This window comes from Bos javanicus, chromosome 13 (genome assembly GCF_032452875.1).
Source record: "Bos javanicus breed banteng chromosome 13, ARS-OSU_banteng_1.0, whole genome shotgun sequence".
NCBI lineage: Eukaryota > Metazoa > Chordata > Mammalia > Artiodactyla > Bovidae > Bos > Bos javanicus.
The window spans coordinates 73,094,219-73,120,351 of NC_083880.1; the positions used below are offsets into that span (position 1 = coordinate 73,094,219).

General features: G+C 49.8%; 1 protein-coding gene across 1 annotated transcript in view; it reads right to left on the reverse strand.

The window, feature by feature from the left end:
- The window catches only part of RIMS4 (regulating synaptic membrane exocytosis 4), a 72,220-nt gene that overhangs the window by 5,498 nt on the left and 40,589 nt on the right, over nt 1-26,133 (reverse strand). The window contains exons 2-5 of the mRNA XM_061437689.1: nt 18,521-18,659; nt 5,007-5,119; nt 4,623-4,724; nt 3,881-4,020 (exon numbers count right to left, since the gene is read on the reverse strand). Of these exons, the coding sequence (XP_061293673.1) occupies nt 3,881-4,020; nt 4,623-4,724; nt 5,007-5,119; nt 18,521-18,659 (494 nt within the window). The remainder of the gene's footprint in view (nt 1-3,880; nt 4,021-4,622; nt 4,725-5,006; nt 5,120-18,520; nt 18,660-26,133) is intronic.

Consider the following 26,133-nt stretch of genomic DNA (forward strand, 5'->3'; position numbering starts at 1 on the left):
GCACATGAAGAGATGCTCAACATCTCTGTTAGAAAAATGCAAATCAAAACCACAATGAGGTATCACCTTACACCAGACAATACGGCCATCATCAAAACGTCTACACACAATAAATGCTGGCGAGGACAGGGGAAAAAGGGAAACCTCCTACCCTGTTCATGAGACTGTAAATTGGCATAGCCCACTATGGAGGGTCCTTAAAAAAATCAAAATAGAGCTACCATATGATCCAGCAATCCCACTCCTGGGTATATATCTGGAAAATGATGAAAATTCTCATTGGAAGAGATACATGCACCCCAATGTTCATGGCAGCGCTATTTACAAAGTCAAGACATGGAAACCACCCAAGTGCCCATCAACAGACAACTGGCTTAAGAAGATATGGTATGTATACACACATACACACACACACTCAGCTTTAAAAACAATGAAATATTGCCATTTGCAGCAAGGTGAATAGACCTAGAGTATATTACACTGAGTGAAGAAGTCAGAGAAAGACAAATACTATATGATATCACTTAAATGTGGAATCTAGAAAAATAATACAAATGAATGTACACACAAAACTGAAACAGACACAGAAAACAGTTATGGCTACAAAAGGGGAAGGGAAGGGAAGATGGGAGGGACAAATTAGGAGTATGGGATTAACAAAGTACTATATATAAAATAGAAAAGCAACAAGGATTTACTGTATAGCATAGGGGACTATGGGCTCCCCTGATGGTTCAGATGGTAAAGAATCCACCTGCAATGAAGAAGACCTGGGTTGGATCCCTGGTTTGGGAAGATCCCCTGGAGGAGGCCATGGCTACCCACTCCAGTATTCTTGCCTGGAGAATCCACATGGACAGAGGAGCCTGGCGGGCTACAGTCCATGGGTGTAGCAAAGAGCCGGACACAACTGAGCAACTTAGTGCACACACACATATAGGGGAATATACTCAGTATCTTATAATAACCTATAGTAGAATAAAATCTGAAAAACTAACTGAATCACTTTGCTGCACATTTGAAATTAACACAATACTGTAAATCAATTATACTTCAACTTTTAAAGTGGCTGCCACATGTAGAACACACATACTAGCCTCTTTCCTTTTTTCCAACAGACTCTTTTGTGCAGTACCTTCCCCATTTCTCGGTCAACCTCTCTTTCTTAGAGCAGCCAGACAGGTGGTCTCTGTGGCTGCAGGACCTTCATTTGCTCTCCTCAGGTTGTAACTCTGCCCCTCTCTAAATGTGGGCTGGCTTATCGCTCACAAGACCTATTGTCTTGATGCACACACTTTGGGGTCAGACATGTGTAGGGGCGAGTTCCAGTCTTGTCTAGGTCGTTTTGGGCAAAGTCACTTAGCCTCACCGAGACTCAGGGTTCTTGTTTGTCAATGGAATCTTCCACACTCAGCTTACCTGGCAGGCGAGGCTCACAGGAGATAATAAATGTGGAAGCTCACTGTAAGCTGTAAGCCGTTCCTCAAGCACGCAGAGAGGTACACAAACAACGTGGGCCACGGCTATTGGTGACTGCTCGTCAGGAACTGTCTAAGGCCAAATCAGCCCTAGATTCAATCTTCCCAATAACGCTATAAAAACGGATTCCGATTGCACAGCTGTTTAAACTGGGGCTCAGGGAGGTTAAATCATTTGCCCGAGGTCACTCAACTAATAAATGGTCAATGCCCCCTAGGTAACTATGTTACCTAGGTAACTGAACAGATACCATGTGTAAAACAGAGAGCTGGTGGGAACCTGCTGTATAGCACAGAGAGCCCAGCTTGGTGCTCGGTGGTCACCTAGAGGGGTGGGGAGTGGAAGGGAGGTTCAAGAGGAAGGGGATATATGTATACATATGGCTGATTCACTTCCTTGTACAGCATAAACTAATACAACATTGTACAGCAACTATATTCTCAATAAAAAAAAAAGCAGCAGCCCATGTCTGAGTGTGTGAATGGATTTGTTATCACTGGCATTATGCGCTTAACTGTGTGCCCCTCAATTGCATACTGAAGCCCTAACCCCAGAACGTGACTGTATTTGGAGACTGGTCCTTTAAGGTGATTACATTAAAATGGGCCATTAGTGTGGGTTGCAGTTTTAACTGGTGTTGTCATAAGAGCAGAAGATTAGGACACACAGTCAGACACCAGGAATGCCTGCGTGTAGGAAAAGAACCGTATGAGTTCACAGCAAGAAGGTGGCCGTCTGCAAGCCAAGGAGAGAGGCCTCAGCAGAAACATAACTTGTGACACTTTGATCTTGGACTTCTATCCTCCAGAACTGTAAGAAATAAATTTCTGTTGTCTAAGACCCCAGGTCTATGGTATTTATGGCAGCTTTAGCAGATGAACACAGCTGGCATCACTCAATCGTGGTGGGTCTGTCTTGCCCTGACATTAGTCAGAAGGCTCAGCAGCAAGGACCCCCATGCCAGATTTCTATTTCTTTATCTCTCTGCATCCCAGACAGGGATGTGCTCTGGAGTTTCTTCAAAGATGCTCAGGCCAGAAAACACAGACCTCAGTCCAGTGGGCCAGGCGTGGCCCCTAGATGGCCTTCTGGTTGTTTTAAATTGTCTTTGAATGCCTCTAGACCAGAAAGATTTTTCCCAACTTTGTTCTGACTAATATATACAGCAAGACAGACATTTAAATCACCCAGTGAACACGTGAGATTCACAACTGAAGCAAGTGGCTCCACCAAATAAGACCTGCCTTACTAAGAATAAGAAATGTTTTCTTTCCTAGTCCTATTTTCCATTTCTTTCCTATTTCCTATTCCATTCCATTAAAAAAAAAACAAAACCCACTAAACTGAGTTCATAAATTGTTGATGGGTCACAACCTACAAATGGAAAGACTGTGCCATAGACAGGACCCAGGCTTTCCAGTTTGGCAAAAGCCCGCTGTCTTGGAGATGTGGAACACCTTGGGCCTACCCTTGTGTGCTTTGCCTGTTCAGGTTAGGAGCAAGAAACTGAGGTATAAACTAGAGATGCCCAAAGAGCGGCTCTGAGGGACCTCCCTGGCAGTCAAGTGGCTAAGACTCCACGCTCTCAATGCAGGGCGTCCGAGTGTGATTCCTGGTAAACTAGGGAACTAGATCCCACATGCTGCAACTAAGAGTCCACGTGCTGCACTAGGACCTGGAGTGGCCAAAAAAAATAAGTATTTTTAAAAACAAAGGCAAACAAAAATAAATGGCAGCTCGAAGACAGGAGGCATGCGGCTCCTGAGGCATCCAGCCGGGCCCTGCTGACCCCATGACGGGCAGCTAACGCTAGTTTCAGCAAACATCTTTTGTTGTTTTTTGTTTAGTTGCTAAGTCGTTTCTGACTCCATGGACTGTAACCTGTCAAGTTCCTCTTTCCATGAGATTTCCCAGGCAAGAGTACTGGAGTGTCTTGACATTTCCTTCTTCAAACCCATGTCTCCTACATTGGCAGGTGGATTCTTTTTCTGCTGAACCACCAAGGAAGCCCTAGATGACCACTAGGATCTTCCTAAAAGTCAGGGGGCCAAAGACCTCTGGATCCTCAAAAGCCTTTCAGTCTATTAGCACTGCGCTCCATGCCAAGCCCCTAGTCTCCTGAGGTTGGTGATGACGGTAATCATGATAATAACAATGGTGGCCACTTGTAGAGCCCTTACTACAGGCCGAACTTGCAAATTCCTTTCTTACACAAAGCACACATTCCACTGTCACAGTAACTCTATCAGTGGCTACTATTAATATCCCCATTTTACAGATAAGGAAGCTGAGGCTCAGAGAGGAACTTGTTCCAAGTCACACCACAAAAGGTGGCGCTCAGATCTACCAGAGTGCTCTGCTTTCTCCAGGTGAGACTCTGCCCGGCCCCCTGGCCCCTCACCTGCAGGACTTTGCCCTGGGGACTCTCAGGAAACAGCAGCACCTGGTTATATAGCGGGTCCAGCGACTTGCGAGCGACTTTGGTCTTCTTCTTGGCAATGCAGATGCCATTCTCCAGCAGGTAGGCCTTGATGTAGGCCGCTGAGGACAGAGGTCAGCAGGGTGAGCTGTAGCTTGGGCCTCCAATGGTGGGCAGAGGGTGCAGCAGAGGGACCCGCTGCTGGGGATCGGGGTGCCCCCAGGAAGTCCGGGGATGAGGCAACAGTGGTGGGGTGCAGTCAGGGTTGGCTGGGGTCTACTCTACCCTCTCAAATGGTCCTGCCTGCCCTTTTGCTCACCCTTTCCTTGCTCACCCTTTCCCTCTCTCAGTCCCTGGCCTGCCCACCCTTCCTGGGCTTACACACTCACTCCGATGTTTGCTGAACGCTCAAGGCATTTCATGCACCCTACCAGGTGCTAGGATAGAATCACAAATGGTAGAACCACAAAAAAAAAAAAACCAAAGATGGTCTCTGAACCCCCAGGAGCTCAGCGCAGTCAAGGAGGTGGACAAGGTCAGTGGGCAATTTCAACTGGGTCTCCAGAATAAATTCTAAACCGCCAGTGACACAGGAGTCACTAGCTTTGGGGGGAGGGAGACCCCCAGTTGGACACCATCATCTCTCTTCTAGACCCAGCTACCGCTCAGGACATCCTCCCAGACCTCCACCCCTGTCTTACAGATGGGAGGGCAGCCCCCACACCTGGCAGTGTCTTGGAGCCTGGCTTGGCCGTCAGACCCCGAGCCTGGATGATGTCCACTTCCAGCTGACCGTTCCGCTCCTGCAAGCCGATCTCCACGTCCCCTGCAATAGGCCCCAAGAGCTGAGACCAGGAAGTGGCTTGGAAGCTCCATCAAGGACTCGGCTGCCCATCTCTGTTGAGGATGCAATTCCCTTCCCCTACTCCCAGCCACAAACAAACCAGAACCAACCCCCAAGCCGAGTCCCTGGGCTCTGCAGAGTGCCTGGCAGGTGTGACCTCAGCTCCAGGCTGAGTGCTCAGTGGATGTAACCCAGGCAGAGGCAAGACAAGGGGCTTCTGCTGGGGACCCCCACACCCTTTGGAACAGGTCTTGGGACACTCACCCATCGGCGTGGTGGCCAGGGTCTGGCGGCCCACAAACTGTGCTGGTCCCATGCTGCCCAGGAAGTCACTGAACTGGGCATCCGATGCCAGGCAAACTCCCCCGTAGTTAAGGCTGCAAGAAAGAATGAGACAAAAGCAGACGTTCCCAGGGGCCAACTGAGGACTCGGATGACTCAGGCAGTCAGCTCTAGAACCTCCCTAATTCCACGGCGATTCTGTCCACATCCATCTCCCAGTCTGAGGCAGGCTGGTGTACTCTCTCTGCTTCTTTCTTTCTACTTTCTCCCTAAAATCTCCGCTCTGACTCCAAAAGTCTAGGGCTTAGTTTCTGTGTCCTGTCTGACCTCTCCTTGCCAAGTCTCAGGTTCTTCTTCCATGAAATGGGTATGATGTCACTTGCCTCTCCGGGTAGGACTCTCAGGAGGTGATGCTTGTCCATGCCTGGCTCTATGGGTTAGGGCTGCGACACTCAGAGTGTGGTCCAGGGACTGGCAGCACCGCCTGGGAGCTAATTAAAAAGGAAATGGTGGTCCACTCCACTCCCCAGCTGGTGAATCAGAAACTGCCTTTTAACAGGAACCCCAGAGGACTTGTTTGCACTAGACAGTTAGAAACATACAGAGCCAGTTGCTCAGCCTCGGAGGTCCACGCTTGTCCTTGCCGTGGAGCTGCCAAATATCCGCTCCCCTTCCTTTGGGAACCAGACTTTAAATCTCGTTTGGGGAGGCCCCTCCTCAAGACATTGATTCCTTTGGTGCAGAGCAGACCCAGCTTCAGAAGCTCACATGGGCTCAGCCTGGCCAATCAGGCCATTCCTTCCTTGGCCAGTGATTGGTTGAGAGTTGGGCATCTCACCCAAGCCCACAAGAATTTGCCGAGGAAGCTTTCTTTGAACTGTAGGAAGTGAGAGACTCTCTTTTCTCACGAGATCTGAACCTGAGACAGAAGCCTGGAGCCTCTGGCCACTCTCCTGCTGCCATCGGCAGCCCATGAAGGAGGCCATCACACAGGTGGCACTGATTAAGCTCCTGCATCAAACTCTACCTGAAGCAAGAGATACTTCTTTTTCTTTCTGGTTATGTACGTCAACAACAACTATTATTATATTATTTTGCTAAAGCCAGTTTTAGTTTTTTCTTTCCCATATCTGAAATGGGAACAGTAACACTCCCATCTCCTAGACCTGTTAAGTACTTAACGAGTCATTGTTGTCATTCAGTCGCTCAGTCGTGTCCGACTCTGCGACCCCATGGACTGCAGCACGCCAGGCTTCCCTGTCCTTCACCATCTCCTGCATCTCGCTCAAACTCATGTCCATTGAGTCCGTGACACCATCCACCCATCTCATCGTGTCATCCCCTCCTCCCGCCTTCAATCTTTCCCAGCATCAGGGTCTTTTCCAGTGAGTCAGCTCTCTGCATCAGGTGGGCAAAGTACTGGAGTTTCAGCTTCAGCATCAGTCCTTCTAGTGAATATTCAGGGTTGAGTTCCTTTAGGATTTTGACTGGTTTGATCTTCCTGCTGTCGAAGGGACTCTCAAGAGTCTTCTCCAACACCACAGCTTGAAAGCACAGAATTGAAAGCATCAATTCTTCAGCACTCAGCCTTCTTTATGGTCCAACTCGCATATCCAAACATGACTACTGGAAAAACTTAATGAAATCAGGCACTAAACACCAAGCTTGATGTGCCTATTATCTTTAGAAGTAAAGCACTTGTAACCCATTTTCTCTTAGGATCCTCGCCACAGGCAAAGGAGGTTGAGGTTTTTTTCATTTTTTGTTGTTTTTTTAACCTTTATCTGCATTATTCATGTAAGGAGGCCGATTCGGCCCAATCTGAAGCTAGAATTCACAGGGCAGAGTCAGCACATGGATACAGCACCTTTAGGGCCAACCCCAGGTGACCTTCCACTTGGGCATGTTCCAAGAACAACAGTTAACTCTGAACAGGCACATACTGTGCCAGGTTTCACAGCAGCCAGCCAAAGGGTCTTTTAGCAGGGAGGGGCGACTACCTCGGGACTTGACTGAGGGCACTGCATGCTTTGTTTCCTGCCCTAAGAGCAGCCCCCTTCCCTGTCCCCAGCTTCCTTCCAAGGGAACCTTCTGGGTTGTCAGCCTTGAAGGAGCCAGAGGAGAACCCAAGGGGTATCTGGTTCCACCTAAAGGATGTTCCCTTCTGCTTCTGAACCTCTGCTTGTCTACCTTGGCTCCAGTTCTTCGGATACAATGACTCACTTACGGTCTTCTCTGGCTGTACCCAGCTCTTCACACCCTAGACATACTGTCTGCCTTTACACCTCATTGCTAATTCACAAATCCTCACAGTTGGCAAAGGATTCACTCTCCAGCTCTGCAAATAGTTACAGGGAAGTGTCCTCTGACCCAGCAGCCTCCCTATTTCACAGATTGGAAGACTGAGGCCCACAGTGAGAAAGACAGCTGCCTGAGGGCTAGAAAACTGGCAGTGCCCACTGCTATACCAGGGCACTGCCCAAGAATATTTGCACCTTCACGTATAAAATTCCAAGCAAGCTGCAGGAACAAACAAGAGAAGACCCCATGCACAAAGAACTTACATTCTGCTGGGCAAACACACGTGTTGCCCCCAGAAACAACTAAAGAGGACGATTGTCTTCTTATGAGACACAGCCAGTCCCCTACCCGCCCACCTTGGGTTGTGAGAGCTCAGAGACCATCAGAAGAGAGGAATCGCTGCAGGCTGCAGTGGCCCAGAATGGACCAGGAGAGAAGAATTTGACCTGGGGGGCTGAAGGATACAGAGGGCCCAGTAACAAGGTGAGAGGAAAGGAGGTCACCTCCCACATACTATCTTCTCTACACTGAGCAGAGTCATCAGCAGGGAGTCCTGAGGTCCTCAGGATGGTGACGCCACAAGAGTGAAGGAGCCCAGCAAGGAGCAGGAGAGAGTACTTCTCTCCCAAGAGGGTGATGGAGACAAGGCAGAGGCAAGAGAGTCTAGTTCATGACCTTGGAGAAGGTCAGTGTTACAGGTTCATGCAATGTCATAGAACACCACAAAGGGCAGATTCAGGAAAAAAAGAGGGAAACCAATTGTTGTAGGCCTTTGGATGATGAGAAAAGGACTGTATTTAGCCATGGATGATTTACAATAGTGAAAATGGAAACTCTCTAAATATCTGAAAGCAGAGGAATCATAAACACGCATGGGATTGTTTTTAAAAAGAGCAAAGGAGCTTGGCTAGATGCAATGACCAGAACACCTGTGCTGAAGTTTACATGAGCAAAAAATACATGTTCATACTAAGTTACTGTCATTAAGTCGTAAGTCATTGACTGAAGAAACTGGTTTGATTTAAACTAAGGCAGTACCTGGTCCCCTGATCAGAGCTGACGGATCCAGGGTCAGACAGCTGATCCAAACCCAGTGAGACAAAGACTCTCTCTGGGAAACTGAGAGAGAGAATCCTGAAGACCAACAGTCACAGGAACTGAGCCCTGTGAATGGCCTGTCCTCTCACAGAGCCCCAAGACTCTCACAGCGGGTGACCTGGCCTTTCTGCCACATCCGTTTCTTTTTCAGCTCAGCCTCCTGAAGGTCTGGAATCCATTCTGTTAGGAGGGTCTGGGCTCCTGAAGCCCAAGAAACAGTGGTGCCTCGTGGGTTTTAAGGCACTGAAGGGGCCCATCCTCCCAGGCAGAGCAAGGCCTTCTACAGCCTGAAATTGAAAGTTTCCTCCAACATCTTCAGTGTCTGCTCCTCAGTGTCTGGTGGGATTGTGAGCAGACAATAGGGAACTGGCAGGCCTGGTAATTAGCGGTAATTGTTTATAATATCTGAGCGGCTGCCTGATTTCCCATCCCAGGGTGCCTCGCTGGCTGCCAAGGAACCAGGCTGACGCCCCAGAAACCCTGAACGGGTTATCCCATTCTCCACAGGGCTGGAGGGAGGAAGAATCAAGTGGTGGTAGGTCCCTGCTGGCCAGAGGACCAACTGCATTAGAGACCCCGCTCCAACTCGGGGTTTTCTCGGGAGAAGGACAGAAGGCAGAAGATACAAAGTCAGGGCTGCTCTAACTCCTTGCTGGTCAAGTGCTTGCTTTGTGACCTCTGGCCAACTGCTGGTGTCTCTGCCCTTGAATCTTCTTATCTGCAAATGAGCCCATACCGACCATGGAGACTGTGTACAGCCATTCCTTCCTTTGCTGGCTGCCTGCACCATACCAGTTTTAAATGATTTGAATATCTCTGCTCAGAGGCTCCATTCCCAATGGGAAAGAGCATGCTGAATTACTATAAAGTGCCACATACTTGCTACTACTGAGACCAGGCCTTCCACAGTAGGAACTCAATACATGTTTTCTTATTATTATTTTTAAAATTTTTGGCTCTTCTGGGTCTTTGTTGCTGTGCCCGGGCTTTTACTGCCAAACCCTTGTGTGTGCTAAGTCCCTTCAGTCATGTCCGACTCTTTGTGACCCCATGGACCGTAGCCTGCCAGGCTCCTCTGTCTGTGGGATTCCCCAAGCAGGAATACTGGAGTGAGTTGCCATGCCCTGCTCCAGGGGATCTTCCCGACCCAGGGATCGAACCCACATCTCTTGGCCTGACCCGGAACTGGGAAAGCCTACTGGTTGAGACTGAACTGTGGTATCATATAGACCTTGGATTCCAATGCTGTGCAACCTGGGGTAAGTTTGGTAACCTCTCTGAGCTGCATGTATAAAATCACCCAGCTAAGTTGTTGGAGACAGTCAATAGGATACTGCTATGTACAACGTACATAGCATTGGCTGGATGAATAAAGGACTGGGACGCTGTGACCAGCAGGTCTCTGCTGCCTGGCCTGGGAGAGTCTCTTCTCCCCATCTGTGGTGTTTTCATGGTACTTCTGATTTCAAACCTAGTAGGAAGTGCAGTACCTGGGTGCCTGAGAGGAAGCCCAGGTCATCTGGGGGTAGTGTGGGGGGTGGGGGGGAGAGGCTAGAGCAGCTGATTCTTCCAAGGGATGCATGCCAGATGGGCAGAGGCAGAGACCTGAAACAGGATTAAAACTCGCGTTCTGCTGGCCTTTTATTTTGTGTTAATGGTGAAATGAGATTTCCTGCCTCTCAAATCCTGTTAGTTTGGTTTGTGGGGCTGAAACCCATTTGTCTTTTATTATTAACCTTTGAGCTTGGTTTGGCCCCTGGATTTTCTGTTTTCTCCACGGTAAAGAAATAATTGGATTATTTGGGGGTTTGACGTCTACTCTGTTTTCCAGATGGATCGCCTGTCTCAACTCATCGGAAATTAAAAGGTGGCCCAGCCCTCGTGGTGAGCATGGATTATGTGGTCCTGAAAGGTTCATGGGCTCTCATGGGCTCTCTGTTCATCCATTCACTGCCTGCCCCTACCTGTCCATCATCCATCCGTCCCCCCCGCCCCCACAGCCTCGCAGAGGGTGCATTACAGCCAGTTCTGCTATAACTCGAAATGTACATTCCTAAACACTACAGTGCAGGGCAAAGTCCTGAAGTCAAAATCTGAGAGAGTATGGGGAAAATACGGTTAGGGGCACAACACCCCAAAAGTTTATCAACAATAAAAGACATAATAAAAATGGTAGCACAGTCTTACCCCTGTAGAATGGGGTTTAATGTTTAATAAGGGGTAGATTCTCTTACCCCTGTAGAATTAAGAAATGCATAGACTGGGGGACAAGGGATACATGTGTGTATTTATGGCTAAGTCCCTTTGCTGAAACTATCACAACAGTGTTAATTGGCTATGTTGTTGTTCAGTCACTAAGTCATGTCTGACTCTTTGCAACTCCATAGACTGCAGCACACCAGGCTCCTCTGTCCTCCACTATCTCCCAGAATTTACTCAAATTCATGTCCATTGAGTTGGTGATGCTAACCATCCAATATAAAAAAAGAAGTCTTTTAAAAATGAAATAAATGCATAGGTACTACAATAAATATGGTGATCTACCTTGAAGACAGTTTGACATTTGCTTGTGGAAATGACTGTCAGCAGATCTGCAGTGTGAGTTACTGCAAAGTGGTGATGGAGGGCTCTCCAAACGGATGGGTGGGAACTTGCAACATCAGGTGTGGGGGGTGGGGGGTTGAGGGAGTGGACAGATGCAAGGGGTGTGTTTTGTGCAGCCCTCTACGGGTGTAGTTTCCTGAGTTTCCCTTGTGTTTCCCATGGATGAAATCACACCTGAGCAAAGGCGAAATTTATATTGTGCTCCAATTATTCCAGAATACTTGAATCGTGCTGGAACAGATTTGCGTTTTCAAAACAAGCATTGTAGCAGAACTGACTGTGTGCCAGGATATACAGCATCAGCCAACCCTGACTCCAGCTTCTCAAGCTTTCAGGACATTCCCAAACCTGCCTCCCCCTCCCACCTGCCCTGGGCCACGAGAGTATAGCTCCTGGGCGTGAAGCCAAGGATTTATTTTTTATTGATCAAAAGCTTGCCATGAGCCAAGCGCTGATAGTACTAAGTTATCAATATTAACTCATTTAACCCTCATTTAACAACTCTGTGCAAGCTAGGTACTTACTATATGAATACCCACTTTCCAGAAGGGGAAATCAAGGCACAGAAATGTTAAGTAACCTGACCAAGGTCACACGGCTGGTAAGTGACTAATCTGGGATCTGAACCCAGGAGTCTGGTTCCAGGGTTCATCTCAACTTGCTACACTGTCTCCATGTCCCAGGGGGACCTAGGGCTTCCCGGGGGGCAAAGCACAGGAATCTGCAGTCCACGCCCTGGGGTCAAGCAGGCCTGGATATGAGCCCTGACTTCCGCCACTCACTGGTCGTACAGACACAGCCTTCGCTGCTCAGACTCTGGGTTTGCTTTTCAGCGAAGCAGGAGTGAACAATGGTAGCACATCCTTGGTGCGACTATAAGGACTACATGAGATGAACGCCTTAGAACCGATTCCGGTGTAGTCAAGTACTCAACCAATACCAGTGCTTATAAAACAGAAGCAAACAAATCCCCATCTCCTAGCCGCTGGCCACATTCAGTGCCGGTTTGTTCTTCAGGCATGAAGTCTGCGAAACAACAGAAGGGGCAAAGGGGAAGGAGGTTCTGCTGCTGCTGCTAAGTCGCTTCAGTCGTGTCCGACTCTGTGCGACCCCAGAGACGGCAGCCCACCAGGCTCCCCCGTCCCTGGGATTCTCCAGGCAAGAACACTGGAGTGGGTTGCCATTTCCTTCTCCAATGCAAGAAAGTGAAAAGTGAAAGTGAAGTCGCTCAGTCGTGTCCGACCCTCAGCGACCCCATGGACTGCAGCCCTCCAGGCTCCTCCGTCCATGGGATTTTCCAGGCAGGAGTACTGGAGTGGGGTGCCATTGACCACCCACCAACTCCTGGGCCTTCGGTGACGAGGCAAACAGCCTTGACAGAAAGCCTCCCTGAGGCCGGTTGCAGCGGCCCTGCTGTCAGCTCACTCTCTGCTCTCCAGAGCTGTGGGCACTGTGACCCGGTCACCCAGGGAGCTGTGTGCCGATGACCCAGATGCCACAGGACCACGAGGGGCAGAGGGAAGGAGGAGGGGCTCCGGCAGCCAGCGTGGAGAGCTGCGGGTTTACAGGGTGGATGTGCGATGCAGGAGGCTGCGGAGGGGCGGGAAGGAGAGGCATGCACGTGTGTACGCGCATGCGTGTCTGCGGTTCTGTACACAGTCCCAACCCATCACTCACCCAGATTTGCAGCGCACCCCCTGCAGGCCAGGCCCCGGACTGAACAGGCACCAGACTAAAGTGTGTAGCAGGACACACACGTGTAACAAGTATGATAGGACTGCTGGGCGCTGTGGTGGGGGAAGAGACCCGGCTGTGGAAACTGCAGATGGAGGTAGAGGAGTGGCGGGTTTCCCCTGCCCACACCCAGGACGGACACTGCCAATCAACCCCAACACTCCTGCCAAGCCTGGACTGGACTTCAGAATCCTTCTCAACACAGCACTCCAGAGAGCCACGATCAATTAGCTGGAGTTGGCACACGAGATAAAGCTCATGTTCTTAGCTGAGATCTGGAGGAGGAATGAGTCAGGGGGCGAAGAGGGAGGAGGAATAGGAAAAAGAGTGTCAGGGGAGGGAGCAATGTATGCAAAGACCAGGTGGTGACACGGAAGGCAGGGCAAGAGGTTCAGCTGGGGCACACAGCTTGGGGGGGAAAGGGGGGAAGCTGGCAAAATCCAGAGGAAATAAGTGCTGAGTGACAGACCACGCAGTCAGGCCACAAAGGAGACTTGCAGGTATCCAGTCAAGAGTGATGAGTGGCCTCACGGCTGGGGGAAAGGGGGGATGGATGGAGTCAAAGACAATTAGGAGTGAAATGGTAGCGCCCAGTTAAGGGTTGGATACAGAGAGAGAGCAAGAGGCGTCTGGGAGAGCCTTCTGGCTTGGGCAGCTGGGAGACAGTGGTGCTGTGCATTCAGAAAAGGTACTGGATTCTGCTGCCATCCCCCACGTCCTCCGACCCCCACCATGTCAGTGCTCACAGACTTCTAACTGTTGGCACCTGCATCCCTCTAGCTACGTTTCTCTGGCCCACAAGGAATTTTTCTGGTCTCCGGAGCTCTCATTTCCAGAGGAAGGGCAGGAGACTTAACCATGAGCAGCCATCAACCAGTAACCAGTAAGAGTGGGAGCATAAATACCCCAGCCCCCTGGCCTCCCAGGGAGTGACTCTCAGGCACGTGTGTCAGGCTGGTTCTGAGACCCCATCAGGGTTAAGCTCTGGATATACACAGTGGCAGCTGGCTTCTCAACACACATGTAACTGGAGGCCTCCCCTTGCCCTGTCTCTCTTATGGGTTCCTCCACCATGTTTTCCAGAATCACCTTCCAAGTGAAATGCTTACACTCAAATCCATGTCTTTCGTCTGGTTCTGGGAAATCCAAACTGAAGCAGATGGTCACCAGGGAGTACCTCAGGATGGATGAGGGGTCTGGGGAGGTACTGTTCTCCTGGCCCTTTCTCAGGAGTATTGAATCCTTGCCCTTTATCTGGGGAGATGCTCAGAGAGGTGGGAGGTGGGAGCTTGGCTGGTTGCCCAACTCATAGCTGTTCCCTTCCATCCTTAACATGCAGAACCAACTTTTCCATCAGGCAGAAAGGGGCAGTGGAAAGGAAAACAGTTCCCCAGTCCCCAAGGATAAACCAGGATTGGTCTACCATGCTGAAGTCTGCAGAGGGGAAAAGATGGAGAGACCACTGAGCCACCAAACCATGCTGGAAGCATCCACCTCTGGAAATCCTGATAGACACAGCCATTAAGTGAAGGAGGGAGTCTAGTAGAATGGTTAAGGGCAGACTCCAAATGCTAGATTTGAATCCCTGAAATTGATGTCACTCGCTGGCTGTATGAAACTGTTAGTTGCTAAGTCATGTCTGAGTCTTTGCAACCCCACAGACTGTAGCCCACCAGGCTCCTCCATCCATGGAATTCTCCAGGCAAGAATACTGGAGTGGGTTGCCATGCCTTCCTCCAGAGGATCTTTCTAACCCAGGGATCAAACCTGGGTCTCCTGCATTGCAGGCAGATTCTTTCCCATCTGAGCCACCAGAGAAGCCACTCTGGCTCTGTAACCTTGGGCAATTTAATTAGCCTCTCTTGGCTTTCATTTCCTCATCTGTAACATGAGAATACTAATGGTTCCAGAGTTACCAGGTTACTGGGAGAATTAAATGAGTCAATAAATGTAAAAACAGTTAGCACAGTGTCTGCCCATAGCAAATGCTCTTACAAAGTGCTCGCTTTAGAACATTATTACCCTTAAGCCAGAACTTCTCAACCTTAACCCGTGAAACACCTGGGGATCTGGTTAGGAGCCTGAGATGATGCATTTCTTTTCCTTTCTTCTTCTTCTATTTTGGATGTGCCACGCAGTAAGCGGGATCTTAGGATCTTAGTTCCTGCACCAGGAATGGAACCCCTCCCCTCTGCAGTGGAACTGTGGAGTCTTAAGCACTGGACCGCCAGGGAAGTACCCAGAGATGCTATACTTCTAACAAGGTCCCAGGGGATGGTGCTGCTGCTGGGCCGAGAATCACACGTTGAGCAGCAAGGGCTCAACCCACTGTAACTGGTAATGTGTAACCCGGAGCCCAAGGATCATCACTGGCAGAATGGCCCAACCCAATGTGCACCCCTTCCCCAGCCCTGAGTCCTAGTGAGGACACAGCATCTCCAAAGTTCTCTGTGCCTCTCCTTTGCAGCTCTCGCCACACTACTAGTTGTGGTCAGTGGAAGGCAGGGTCTCCGAGGTGCTCGGTCTAACTGTCCAGCATACTGTAGGTGCTGAATGAAAATCCACATGGTAGCATCCCTGGGCCCACTTGCAGGAATACACATGCCCGGCAGCGCCAGGGGCTGCAGCCTGGTGGGGGCGGCACAAAGGCACTGGCTCTCTGTGAGCCTCAGCTGGGCTGGCAGAAGCCCAGGGGGAGGATGGTCACACCCCCTCCTGTTTCACAGCCTGGCATCTGGGTCCTGCTAGTGCCCAAAATACCTCCAAAACAAAGAGGAGGCCGACTACAGCTCAGTGTCCCCACCTGTCCCCCCGTCCCTTTGACCTCCCTTCCTCAGCCAGGTGTGTGTTGGGGGTGGGCAGTAGTACCTGGCTGGGCTCCACCAAGACCCAGTCCCTCTCAGGAGGGCAAGAATCTCCCCTCTGCTGGACAAAGGGTCCTCAAACCTACCTGATCCTTCCTCAACTGTCTCAAGACACCCACCACAAAGCTTTTAACAATCATAATAATCACCACAGGAGACTCCCCTGGTGGTCCAGTGGCTAAGACTCTGTGCTCCCAATGCAGGGGGCCCAGGTTCCATCCCTGGTCAGGGAACTGAAACCCACATGCCTCAACTATGACCTGGCACAGCCAAATAAATAATTTTTAAAAAATCATAATCATCACCGCCAACGTTTATTCCATGCTTAGCTTGTGCTAAGCACATTCTAGACACAATTATAACAAGGAGCAAAATGCCCAAATAACAGTGGCTGAATCGACAAACATCGGTAATAGCTATAATAATAAAAATGCCTGCAATGTGCCAGCTACTGTTCTAAGTGCTTTGACATACGTTAGTTCATTGTCTCCCCACAACAACTCTATTAATGGTCTGTACTATTCTGGACCTCTTTCTATAGATGAAGAAACTGGGCTCAGAGAGGTAAAGTAACTTCCCCCACAGTCACACAGCTCTGAAGCAGCAGAAATGAGGCCCAATCGGTACTGCCTGACTCCAGAGTCCGGACTTTGGACATGTTTGTAGTATAATCTGAGTTTCTGGTCCCTTAAAGCACACGACAGCAAACGACAAGAGCCGCGTCCCAAGCACCTGCCATGTGCAGGCATCACCTTTCTTCCTCACGACGCCCTCCTATGCTGCTCCCCGTGGACAAGTCCTGTGGCCTCTCTGAGCCTTCAGCTCCTCTTCTGGAGAATGGGAATGTAGGTCTGACCCCCTGCTGTTCACGGCACCACAATACCACCTCCTTGACCTGGTCCTCTGACCTGCCCGTGAGGCCAACAGACAAGATGTATATCAGCCTCCCTAAAGCTTAAAGAGGACAAGGGACATGCCCAAGGCCACTCGGGGTCAGTGGCCAGGCCGGGACCAGGACCCAAATCTCCCGATCCCCTGAAACTCAGCAGGGACCCACTGCTACCCTGACGCCTAGACTATCTCCCTCCAAGTTTCGCTGTCTTGCCGAGTTTCTCAGGTTAAAGCAAACATTTGTTCCCTTCGTCCTCCTCTTCTCCCTCTCCCTTCCGCGTGTCCTCCTCCTCTTCTCGCCCTCCGGAAAGTCTCCCTAGGAGGTGGGCGGACCAGCAGCATCTGCCAAGGCAAGGCCATTCAGAGAGACCGGAGATGCCCAGTTTAGGAGGGGCTGGGGGCGGGAAGGCTTTCAGGCGGCAGAGCCCCCAGCTGCGAGGCAGGGCCAGAAACTGGAAGGTGTCTGCCCTTGGATGAGCCACTCAGCCAGGACCATCCAGTGGAAGTTTCTGCGCCGATGGAAATCTCTGACGCCTGCACAGTCTGATACAGTGGGCGCTGAACACAGGCTGCCACTGAGCACTTGAAATACGGTGAGAGCGACAGAGGAACAGAATATTTCATCTTCATTCACTTACATTTAAACAGCCACATGCGCCTGGGGTCTACCATACTGGACAGCAGGGAGCTTAACTTTTCCAAGCCCCAGTCTTCTCGTGTGCTTGACAAAGGTCATGATACCCCTGTCCTCCCTGGCTGAGGATGGCTGAGATAATGAAGCAATGGGGTGCCGTGATACAAGCCCCGCTAAGAGTCTGGATGCCTGGGTTCCAGACCTATGAACATGCTGTGTGATCCAGGCCAAGCCCCTCAACTTCTCTGAGTGCCCTGGTCATCTGTACAACGAAGAAGTCACTGTGGATCACAGTTTATTTGCCAGCGGGGTCTAGGGGAATCTGGGAGCCCCCTATAGTTACATGAAATGTGTCTGTGTGACCACGCATGTGAGAATGAGTGTGTGTGGTGTGAGTGTGTTAGGGTGCACATTTTATCTGCGTATTTATCAGGGGAATGCAGGCTCCAAACTTTCCCAAAATTCTCAAAGTGAAAGTGCAGTGTCAGTCGCTTCAGTCGTCTCTGATTCTTGCAACCCTATGGACTGTAGCCCACCAGGCACTCTGTCCATGGAATTTTCCAGGCAAGAATATTAGAGTGGGTAGCCATTGCCTTCTCCAGGGATCTTCCCCACCCAGGGATTCAACCCGGGTCTCCCGCATTGCAGGCAGATTCTTTACAGCCTGAGCCACCAGGGAAGCCCGACCATGAGAGCTCCAGTCTAGATCGATCTTGTCCCAGGAAGTCTTTTAAAAATGGAACTTCCAGGCTCCACCCTCATGGATTCCGATTCAGCAGCTTGGATTCAGGGTCCCGAGATCGGTATTTGTAACAAGTTCCCAGAAATTCTGATGTACAGCCCGGGGAGAGAAACATAGGCGAGGAGCCAGCTGGACCTAATGTGCTATGACTTGATGTGTGTGAAATTCCTTATCAGGCAGTAGTACATATTTTTAAAAACCAATTGGGATTTAAGGAAACTAAGAGTTAAAGAGGAAATAACCACCACCCCAACAAAACCCCTCTTGATCCCCTTTCTTCATTAACCTCTGCTGTGGCAGCCATTGTGCCAGGCGTTTTATAAATATTAACCCATTTAATCCTCCCACCCCCTACAAGGTTGGTACTACTGTCTCCATTTTACAGATGAGGAAACCGAGGCACAGAGAGGTGACTTGCCCAGGATCACACCATCAGTGAGCAGTGGAGCTGGGATTGAGACCCAGACAGTTGGGTACCAGATTCATGCCTCACTCACACCTCCTCAGAGAATCCTTGGCTTTCATCACCTCCCTTCCAAGGCCGAGGATGACCCAGGGCTCCTAGAGGGCACTGCTCCGTCCCTCCCGCCCACCCCACACCCGAGATGACTGCGGGCCCCACACTCACTTGCCCTCGGAGCCGTAGCTGTTCATGCTGTCCTCAATGGACTCGTGGCTGGCCTGGCGCAGGGTCCGGCTGGGCATCTCCACTGCCAGGCCGGTCTCCGTGCTCCTCTGGATGGCCCCCTTCAACCTCCGGCTGTCCCCTTCCGGGCAGAGTGGTCGAGAGAGATGGGGAGAGAGACACGGGATGGGAAGGAACGGAGAGACCAGGCCTCTGGTTAGTCTTTCAGAGGCTGGTGGCTGCCCAGCATTGGTTTTCACGCCCCGCCTGGTTCATCAACCTCCTCCAACCACCAGCCTCACCTGCACACACCCTCCCGGGGGCAGCCTGGCCTTTATACTCACCCGTCAAACAGCATCACATGAGTTCTCTTAACTGGCAGATTCATTTACATATACTTTTTTTTTTTTAATTTAAGTATAGTTATTTACAACATTGTGTTAGTTTCAGGTGTACAGCAACATCATTCGGTTTTTTTTTTTTTCAAATTAAATTCCATTATAGGTTATTACAAGATATTGAATATAATCCCCTGTGAAGAAGTGAAGTGAAGTGAAAGTTGCTCAGTCATGTCTGATTCTTTGCGACCACATGAACTGCATCCTGCCAGGCTCCTCTGTCCGTGCAATTCTCCAGGCAATTCTACTGGAGCGGGTAGCTGTTCCCTTTTCCAGGGGATCTTCCCAACCCAGAGGGCGAACCCAGGTCTCCCGCAATGCAGGCAGATTCTTTACTGTCTTAGCCACCCAGGGAAGCCCAAGAATACTGGAGTGGGTAGCCTATCCCTTCTCCAGGGGATCTTCCAGATCCAAGAATTGAACCCAGGTCTCCTGCATTGTGGACAGATTCTTTACCAGCTGAACTACCAGGGAAGCCCTATAATTAGTTCCCTGTATTATACAGTAAATCTTTGTTGCTTATCTATTTTATGTACAGTAGCTTGAGGAGAAGGCAATGGCACCCCACTCCAGTACTCTTGCCTGGAAAATCCCATGGATGGAGGAGCCTGTAGTCCATGGGGTCGCTAAGAGTTGAACACAACTGAGCGACTTTACTTTCACTTTCATGCATTGGAGAAGGAAACGGCAACACACTCCAGTGTTCTTGCCTCGAGAATCCCATGGACAGAGAAGCCTGGTAGGCTGCAGTCCATGGGGTCGCACAGAGTTGGACATGACTGAAGCGACTTAGCAGCAGCAGCAGCTTGAATCTGTTAATCCCATATGCCCAGTCTCTCCCTCTCTCCCCTTTAGTAACCACAAGCTTCTTTTCTATGTTTATGAATCTGTTTCTGCTTTGTATATAGATTCATTTGTCTTATTTCTAGATTCCACATACAGGGGTTATCATATAGTATCTGTCTTTCTCTGTCTGACTTACTTCACTAAGTATAATATCCTCTAGGTTCAACCAACATGTACTGTTTCTTGAATTCATTTCTGCCCTGCAGTCTTCTCCAAACCATTTCCCTCCTCCTCTTCAGCTACTATTTATTGAGCACCTACGATGTATCGTATTCTCTGTCAAGTGCTTTTCATGGATTTAAACCAGAGTTTCTCTACGTCAGCACAACTGGCAAGGGGACGCGTTATTGCTTAGCCGTCAGGCGCGGTCACGTGTGCTGTGGGAGGTCTAACCAGTCTCCCTGGCCTCTACCCACTAGATGCTAGTCCTCCTTCCAGGTCAGCTGTGTCAGTCAAAAATGTCTCCAGGCACTGCCAAACATCCCCTGGAGTGGGGACAAAGATCACCCTTGATCAAGGATCACCCATCTAGGCCATTGGCTCTGAAACCACACTGCCCCAGGTTTAAGTCCTGGATCTCCTTCTCACAGACTGTGAGACTTTGGGCAAATTACTAACCTCCCTGGGCCTCCACTTCCTCAGCTGTGAAATGGGAGAACAACATGGTCCTCTGCCCTGCTTTTCCATTTTTTGGATGCACCACATGGCATGCAGGATCCTAGTTTTCCAAGCAGGGATTGAACCCCTGCCCCCTGCAGGGGAAATATGACCACTGGCCAGCCAGGGAAGTCCGATCCTCTTCCCTTCTATTCCCTGCCTCTAACCACCCTCTCCCCGATCTGGCAGCATCTTCACTTCCACTGTGATCAAACATCATCCGATCCAAGCTCTCCTTGATCCTCTCCTGGCCCGGCCTCTCTCTGCCCAGTGCTCTGTTGTGGTTTTCTTCTTGACGCTCACTACCCATGATGTGTTCTACACCGTCGGTTTACTGACTCCACACAGAAGGTAAACCCCATGAGGACAGCGAATTTCATTGTGTCGAATGTTGAAGCCCCAGGGCCAAGAACAGAGTCTAGCCATTGGAAAGTTAAAGTCGCTCAGTCGTGTCCTACTCTTTGTGACTCCATGGACTATACAGTCCACAGAATTCTCCAGGCCAGAATACTGGAGTAGGTAGCCTTTCCCTTCTCCAGGGGAATCTTCCCAACCCAGGGAGTGAACCCAGGTCTCCCACACTGTGCACTGCAGACAGATTCTTTACCAGCTGAGCCGCCAGGGAAGCCCAAGAAAACTGGAATGGGTAGCCTATCTCTTCTCCAGTGGATCTTCCCAACCCAGGAGTCAAACCAGGGTCTCCAACACTGCAGGAGGATTCTTTACCAACTGAGCTACCAGGGAAGCCCCTAGCCTTTGGAAGTGCTCAAGTAATAACTGCTGGGTGAACGGGTATCCGCACTGAGAGTGGGGTTAATCCTCAGTCACCCAGGATGCAGTTGCTCCTGCTTGCTCCACTTTTAGCACCGAGGACATGGGGTTAAGGGGCTGGTCCGTGGCCTAGGGCCAGAAGGTGGAGTGGAGGCATGGGGGTGAGGATTTGACCCCAAAGGGCTCTCTGCCCCCGTGCTCCACAGCCTGGTGATCAAGGCAAGCTTTACGTCCCCCACCAGCCTGGAGGGGTGTGGGTTCTAGGAGTGGAGATGGATCTTTAGCGGGACCTTCCCTGCCTCCCCAGAGTCTGGGATGAGCTGATAGACCTCAGGGCCTTCAACAGCGCTCACAAATGGACCCACCCAAACCCCATTATCCTGCCGAGTAAAAGGATGGGGAGCTGGGTCTGTGTGTGGGGAGAGGGGGCAAGGCCGGGGCACCTCCTTCTGGACTTCTCCCCGTCTCCCCCCTCCCAACTCAACGATGGTGCCCTCTTCCTCCCTGACCTGCATGCAGACAGACACATGCGTGCACACACAGAAATATAGATGCTCTGTGTGTGCTTCTCAGAGGGTGTACCCACATGTTCCTCTCCTACACACATCTGCGTAATTCAGGCACACAGATGCCCACGTACTCAGAAAATCACACACACATACACACGGAGGAATACACCTGCAAAGATGCAGTTTGTCACCCTATGTCTGCGTGTCCACACTTGTGTGTTGCCATGGGTCTCTGCCCTGGAGGAGGCCATGGCAATCCACCCCAGCTTTCTCGCCTGGAGAACCCCATGCACCGAGGAGCCTGGGTGACCACGGTCTGTAGGGCTGTGAAGAGTTGGACACGACTGAAGCAACTTAGCACGCACGCACCCCTGGGTCTCTGCACACCTGCCATTCTACTTCTGAGGCTAAAAAGGCAGGTGTCTGGGCATGTGCCAGTCACACACAGACGTGTCACCATAAGAAGTGTACACCAACCCACTCAAGAAAGCACACAGAGGAACTGACACAGTGTGCGTGTGTGTGTGTCTGTGTGCATGTGTGTGTCCCCTGGTGTTTCTTGACCATGTTGGGGAAGGTGTGTCTCCCTGTGTGTTTCCTGTCATCCCGCCCCTTTTTCTTTCCCTCATTTGTATCTGAAGTCCCTCTCCCAATGTTTCTCTGTGTACAGCAGGGTCAGGGGCACAGAAAGATTCAGAAACACACACATGTTCACACAGACTCACAGGCACAGAGAAACATCCCTCCACTCACTCACACACACACGCGTGTGTGCACGCACACACACACACACACACAGACACAAGCATAGTCATGTCCAAGGACAACACCCTCCCTACACCGGGGATACACCTACACACAAATTTCATCGCTGGATCCTGTTGGGGAAACTTGACCTAAGGCACCTGGCTAAGCTGTTATCCTAAGGAAGTTAAGGTTCAAACATCACTGCACAGGTGGGTTCCAGCATCACAATGGAAACACCATTCCCTCCAAGAAAACCAGTGATAAAAAGAGCAGCTGCACAAAGATGAAGGCATGGAAGTTCCGAAGGGATGGTTAATGGGGTCAAATGAGAGGTTCTGTTGTCCATGGTTATCTTAAGGCTCCACTGGGGAGACCCGGAGTTTGAGTCCTCTGCACTTCGGGTTTCAACTGTGAGGCTGCCCCAAGCTGGCCACTGTGATGTACAAGTAAATGGAGTGTGGATGACCTATTTTTGGTGACCCATTCCCGCCTGCTGTACCCTGTGGGTTTTAAGTCCCTCCTCTCCCAACTTATGCAGAGTGTGTGTGTGTGTGCTTGTGTGTGTGTAGCTGCGGGTGGGGGAAGGCAGCAGGCAGAGGGTGTGTGTGGACAGCCAGAGTCCCAGCAAACCACAGCAGCAACTTCGGGTACCGACACTGCGACGTGCTAAACACACACCTGATGAGGACGGAAGAGGGAACAAGAATGAAGGGGTTCCTGCCTCCCTGGAGCTCACAGTGCAGAGGCCGAAGTGGACATTAAACACAGGATCACACTGATTAATCACAAGTATGTAAAGGGTTTTGAGGAGCAAGAAAAAGATGTAATGACAGCACTCACCAGGGGAGGGTAATAGGAGGGAGGCTGATGCAGGCAGCTGATTACTTCATCGTTCGAATGACAGTCACTGCAGATCCGCCCCTTGGCCTCCGTGATGGTAGATTCTAGTGGATCCCTCCTGTGCCTGAGCATTGCCAGCACCCTATACACGAGACCCTGGCTACCCAGTCCTTAGGTTTTCTTTCTCTCGAGAGTCTTTCCTTTGCTTATTTCATTCCCCGCCCCCATGAGGACCACCCTAAGCAAAGGAATCCTATGCCTCAATCTGCAGCCCTTAACTTTGTCAAGAGCAATACCTTGGGGCTTCTGTGGTGGCTCAGTGGTAAAGAATCTGACTGCTAATGCAGGAGACCTGGGCTTGATCCCTGGTCTGGGAAGACCCCACATGCAAACACAACTACTGAGCCTGTGCTCTAGAGCTCAGGAGCTATAACTAATGAAACCCACATGCCCCAGAGCCCATGCTCTGCAACAAGAGAAGCCACCATGGCACTTCTCTGGCGGTCCGGTGATTAAGACTCCAGGCTTCCAATGCAGGGGGCACAGGTTCGATCCCTGGTGCAGAACTAAGACCCCATAAACCGCACCACATGTCCCCCCAAAAGAGAATAAGCTCAGACACCATAACTAGAGAGTAGCCCCTGCTTACTGAAACTAGAGAAAAACCCCTGCAGCAACAAAGACCCAGCACAGCCATAAATAAATAAATAAAATTATAAATCAAAAGAGAGCAATTCTTCCAACTGCGTTTTGGACATCACTACCTGGATGATGAACTGGCTCCCTGAATGCAACTTGACCCACCCAACTTCCCCCAAACAATTCCTTTTGACTTCTGTTCCCAATTTTCCCAGCCACCAAGACTCAGAACCCCCAAGGACCTCTCTGACTTTCCCCCTTCCTCATCAGATGCCAGGTTGTATCAAATCTTTGCCCTTAATATCTCTTAGCTCTCTTCTTTTCTGTCCATTTTCACTGCCAACCACCCTAATTATCCCAAGTCTAAATTATTTTAACAGCCTCCTAACTAGTCTCCTTGCTTCCAACCCACCCACTCAGCAAGTCATTAACAGATTAACAATCTTAAAATACCACTTCAGACCAAGAAATTCCCTTCCTAGTAATTCATAAATTCACAAACAGACAAGTACACCAAGCTATGCAAGAAGAGACTTCCCCACAGTATCATTTACACCAATGGAATGCTGGAATTAAAGGTCTGTCAGTGGGGATGGCTTTACTAAATGACACATCCCCACAATAAAACACTGCAAATGTTAGAAAGAATCATCAAGACCTACATCTTCAGTGACATAGAAAGACTGCCTCAGCATACTGTGGAGTTAAAAAAGCACGCTGCAGGATGGTATGTAAAACAGAAGACCATTTTTGTAAAGCTATAGATAGTGCAGCTTTATCTTTCTCTTTATGATTAGACACAGAAAAACTCGGGAGGATATGACCCAAACTGTTAATGGGGAAGAACGATAGGAAGAGATCGCTAGAGGGTGTGTGAGAAGATTGTTTTTCTGGTAACTTTTTAAAAAGTAATTAATCGTTGGCTGCACTGGGTCTTCGTTGCTGCATTTTCTCTAATCACCAAGAGCAATGGCTACTCTCTGGTTGCAGGGCACGGGTTTCTCATTGCAGAAGCCTCTCTCGTAGGATACGGGCTCTAGGGGACTCAGGCTTTCGTAGGCGTGGCTGTTCCATAGCACGTGGAATCTCCCTAGACCGGGAATCGAACCATGTCCCCTGCATTGGCAAGCAGATTCTTAACCACTGAACCACCAGGGAAGTCCTTTTGTAATTTTTTCATCTAAGTATACGATACAGACAGAAATGTGAACAAACCTTTAGTGTACAGCTTGATGGGTTTTCACAAAATAAACATCCGTGTATCCAGCAGCCAGATGAAGAAACAGCATTGCCAGGATCCCTGAGGTTCACAGTGCCCAGTCTTCCAGGCTATATTACTCCAAGAAGGCAGCCACTATCCTGATCTCAAACATCAGATATCAGTTTTGCCTGTTTTTAAACTTTATACACAGAGCATGGTCTGTGGGGGGCAGGGTTGGCTTCTGCTCAACATTACGTTGACTATATGAGACCCACCCACATTGCTGTACGTAGCTGTAGACTGCCCATCATCACTATTACACAGCCTTTCACCGTATGAAGATTCCGGAGCACAACCTACTTACCCATTGTACTGTTGACAGGCATTTCATTTTCTTTTCCCCCCAGGCTGGGGCTATTAGAAATAATCCTGCTGTGATTACTTTAGCACATGGCCTTTGCTGAATATTTGTACCTGTGTATCTCAGAAATATACCTAAGGGTGGAACTGCTGGGTGACAGGGCAAGCATCTCTTCAGCTTTAGCAGATGCTGCCAGATGATTTTCCAAAGGAGCTGTACCAACTTACACTCCAATCAGCCCAGTGGGGATATTTTATTTCTCTTTTGTAGGCTGTGGTATCTTTTCGAGATTTTACAGTTAAATGTATGAATTCTAGAATGGAAATGAAGGTAAAATATAAATTTATAAATAAATCATAACCTCATGCCATGATCCTATTTAAAACTTTACAATGGCTCCCCACTGCCCCTCAAATGAGGTACCCCCTTCACACCCAGGTATTCACGACTCACCATTACCTGATTCTCCCCCCACCCCATCTGCTCCTGGTTTCCCCTCCATCTCTGCACTCCAGCCCAGCTAAGCAACTCTTTGCTTCAGGTACATCCTCAATAGCTTCCTCATCCCCATTCTCTCTCTTTTACTTTCCTGCTGTCCTCACCTTCCCTATCAAAATTCTAACCATATTCCAGAGTTAAGCTTTAAA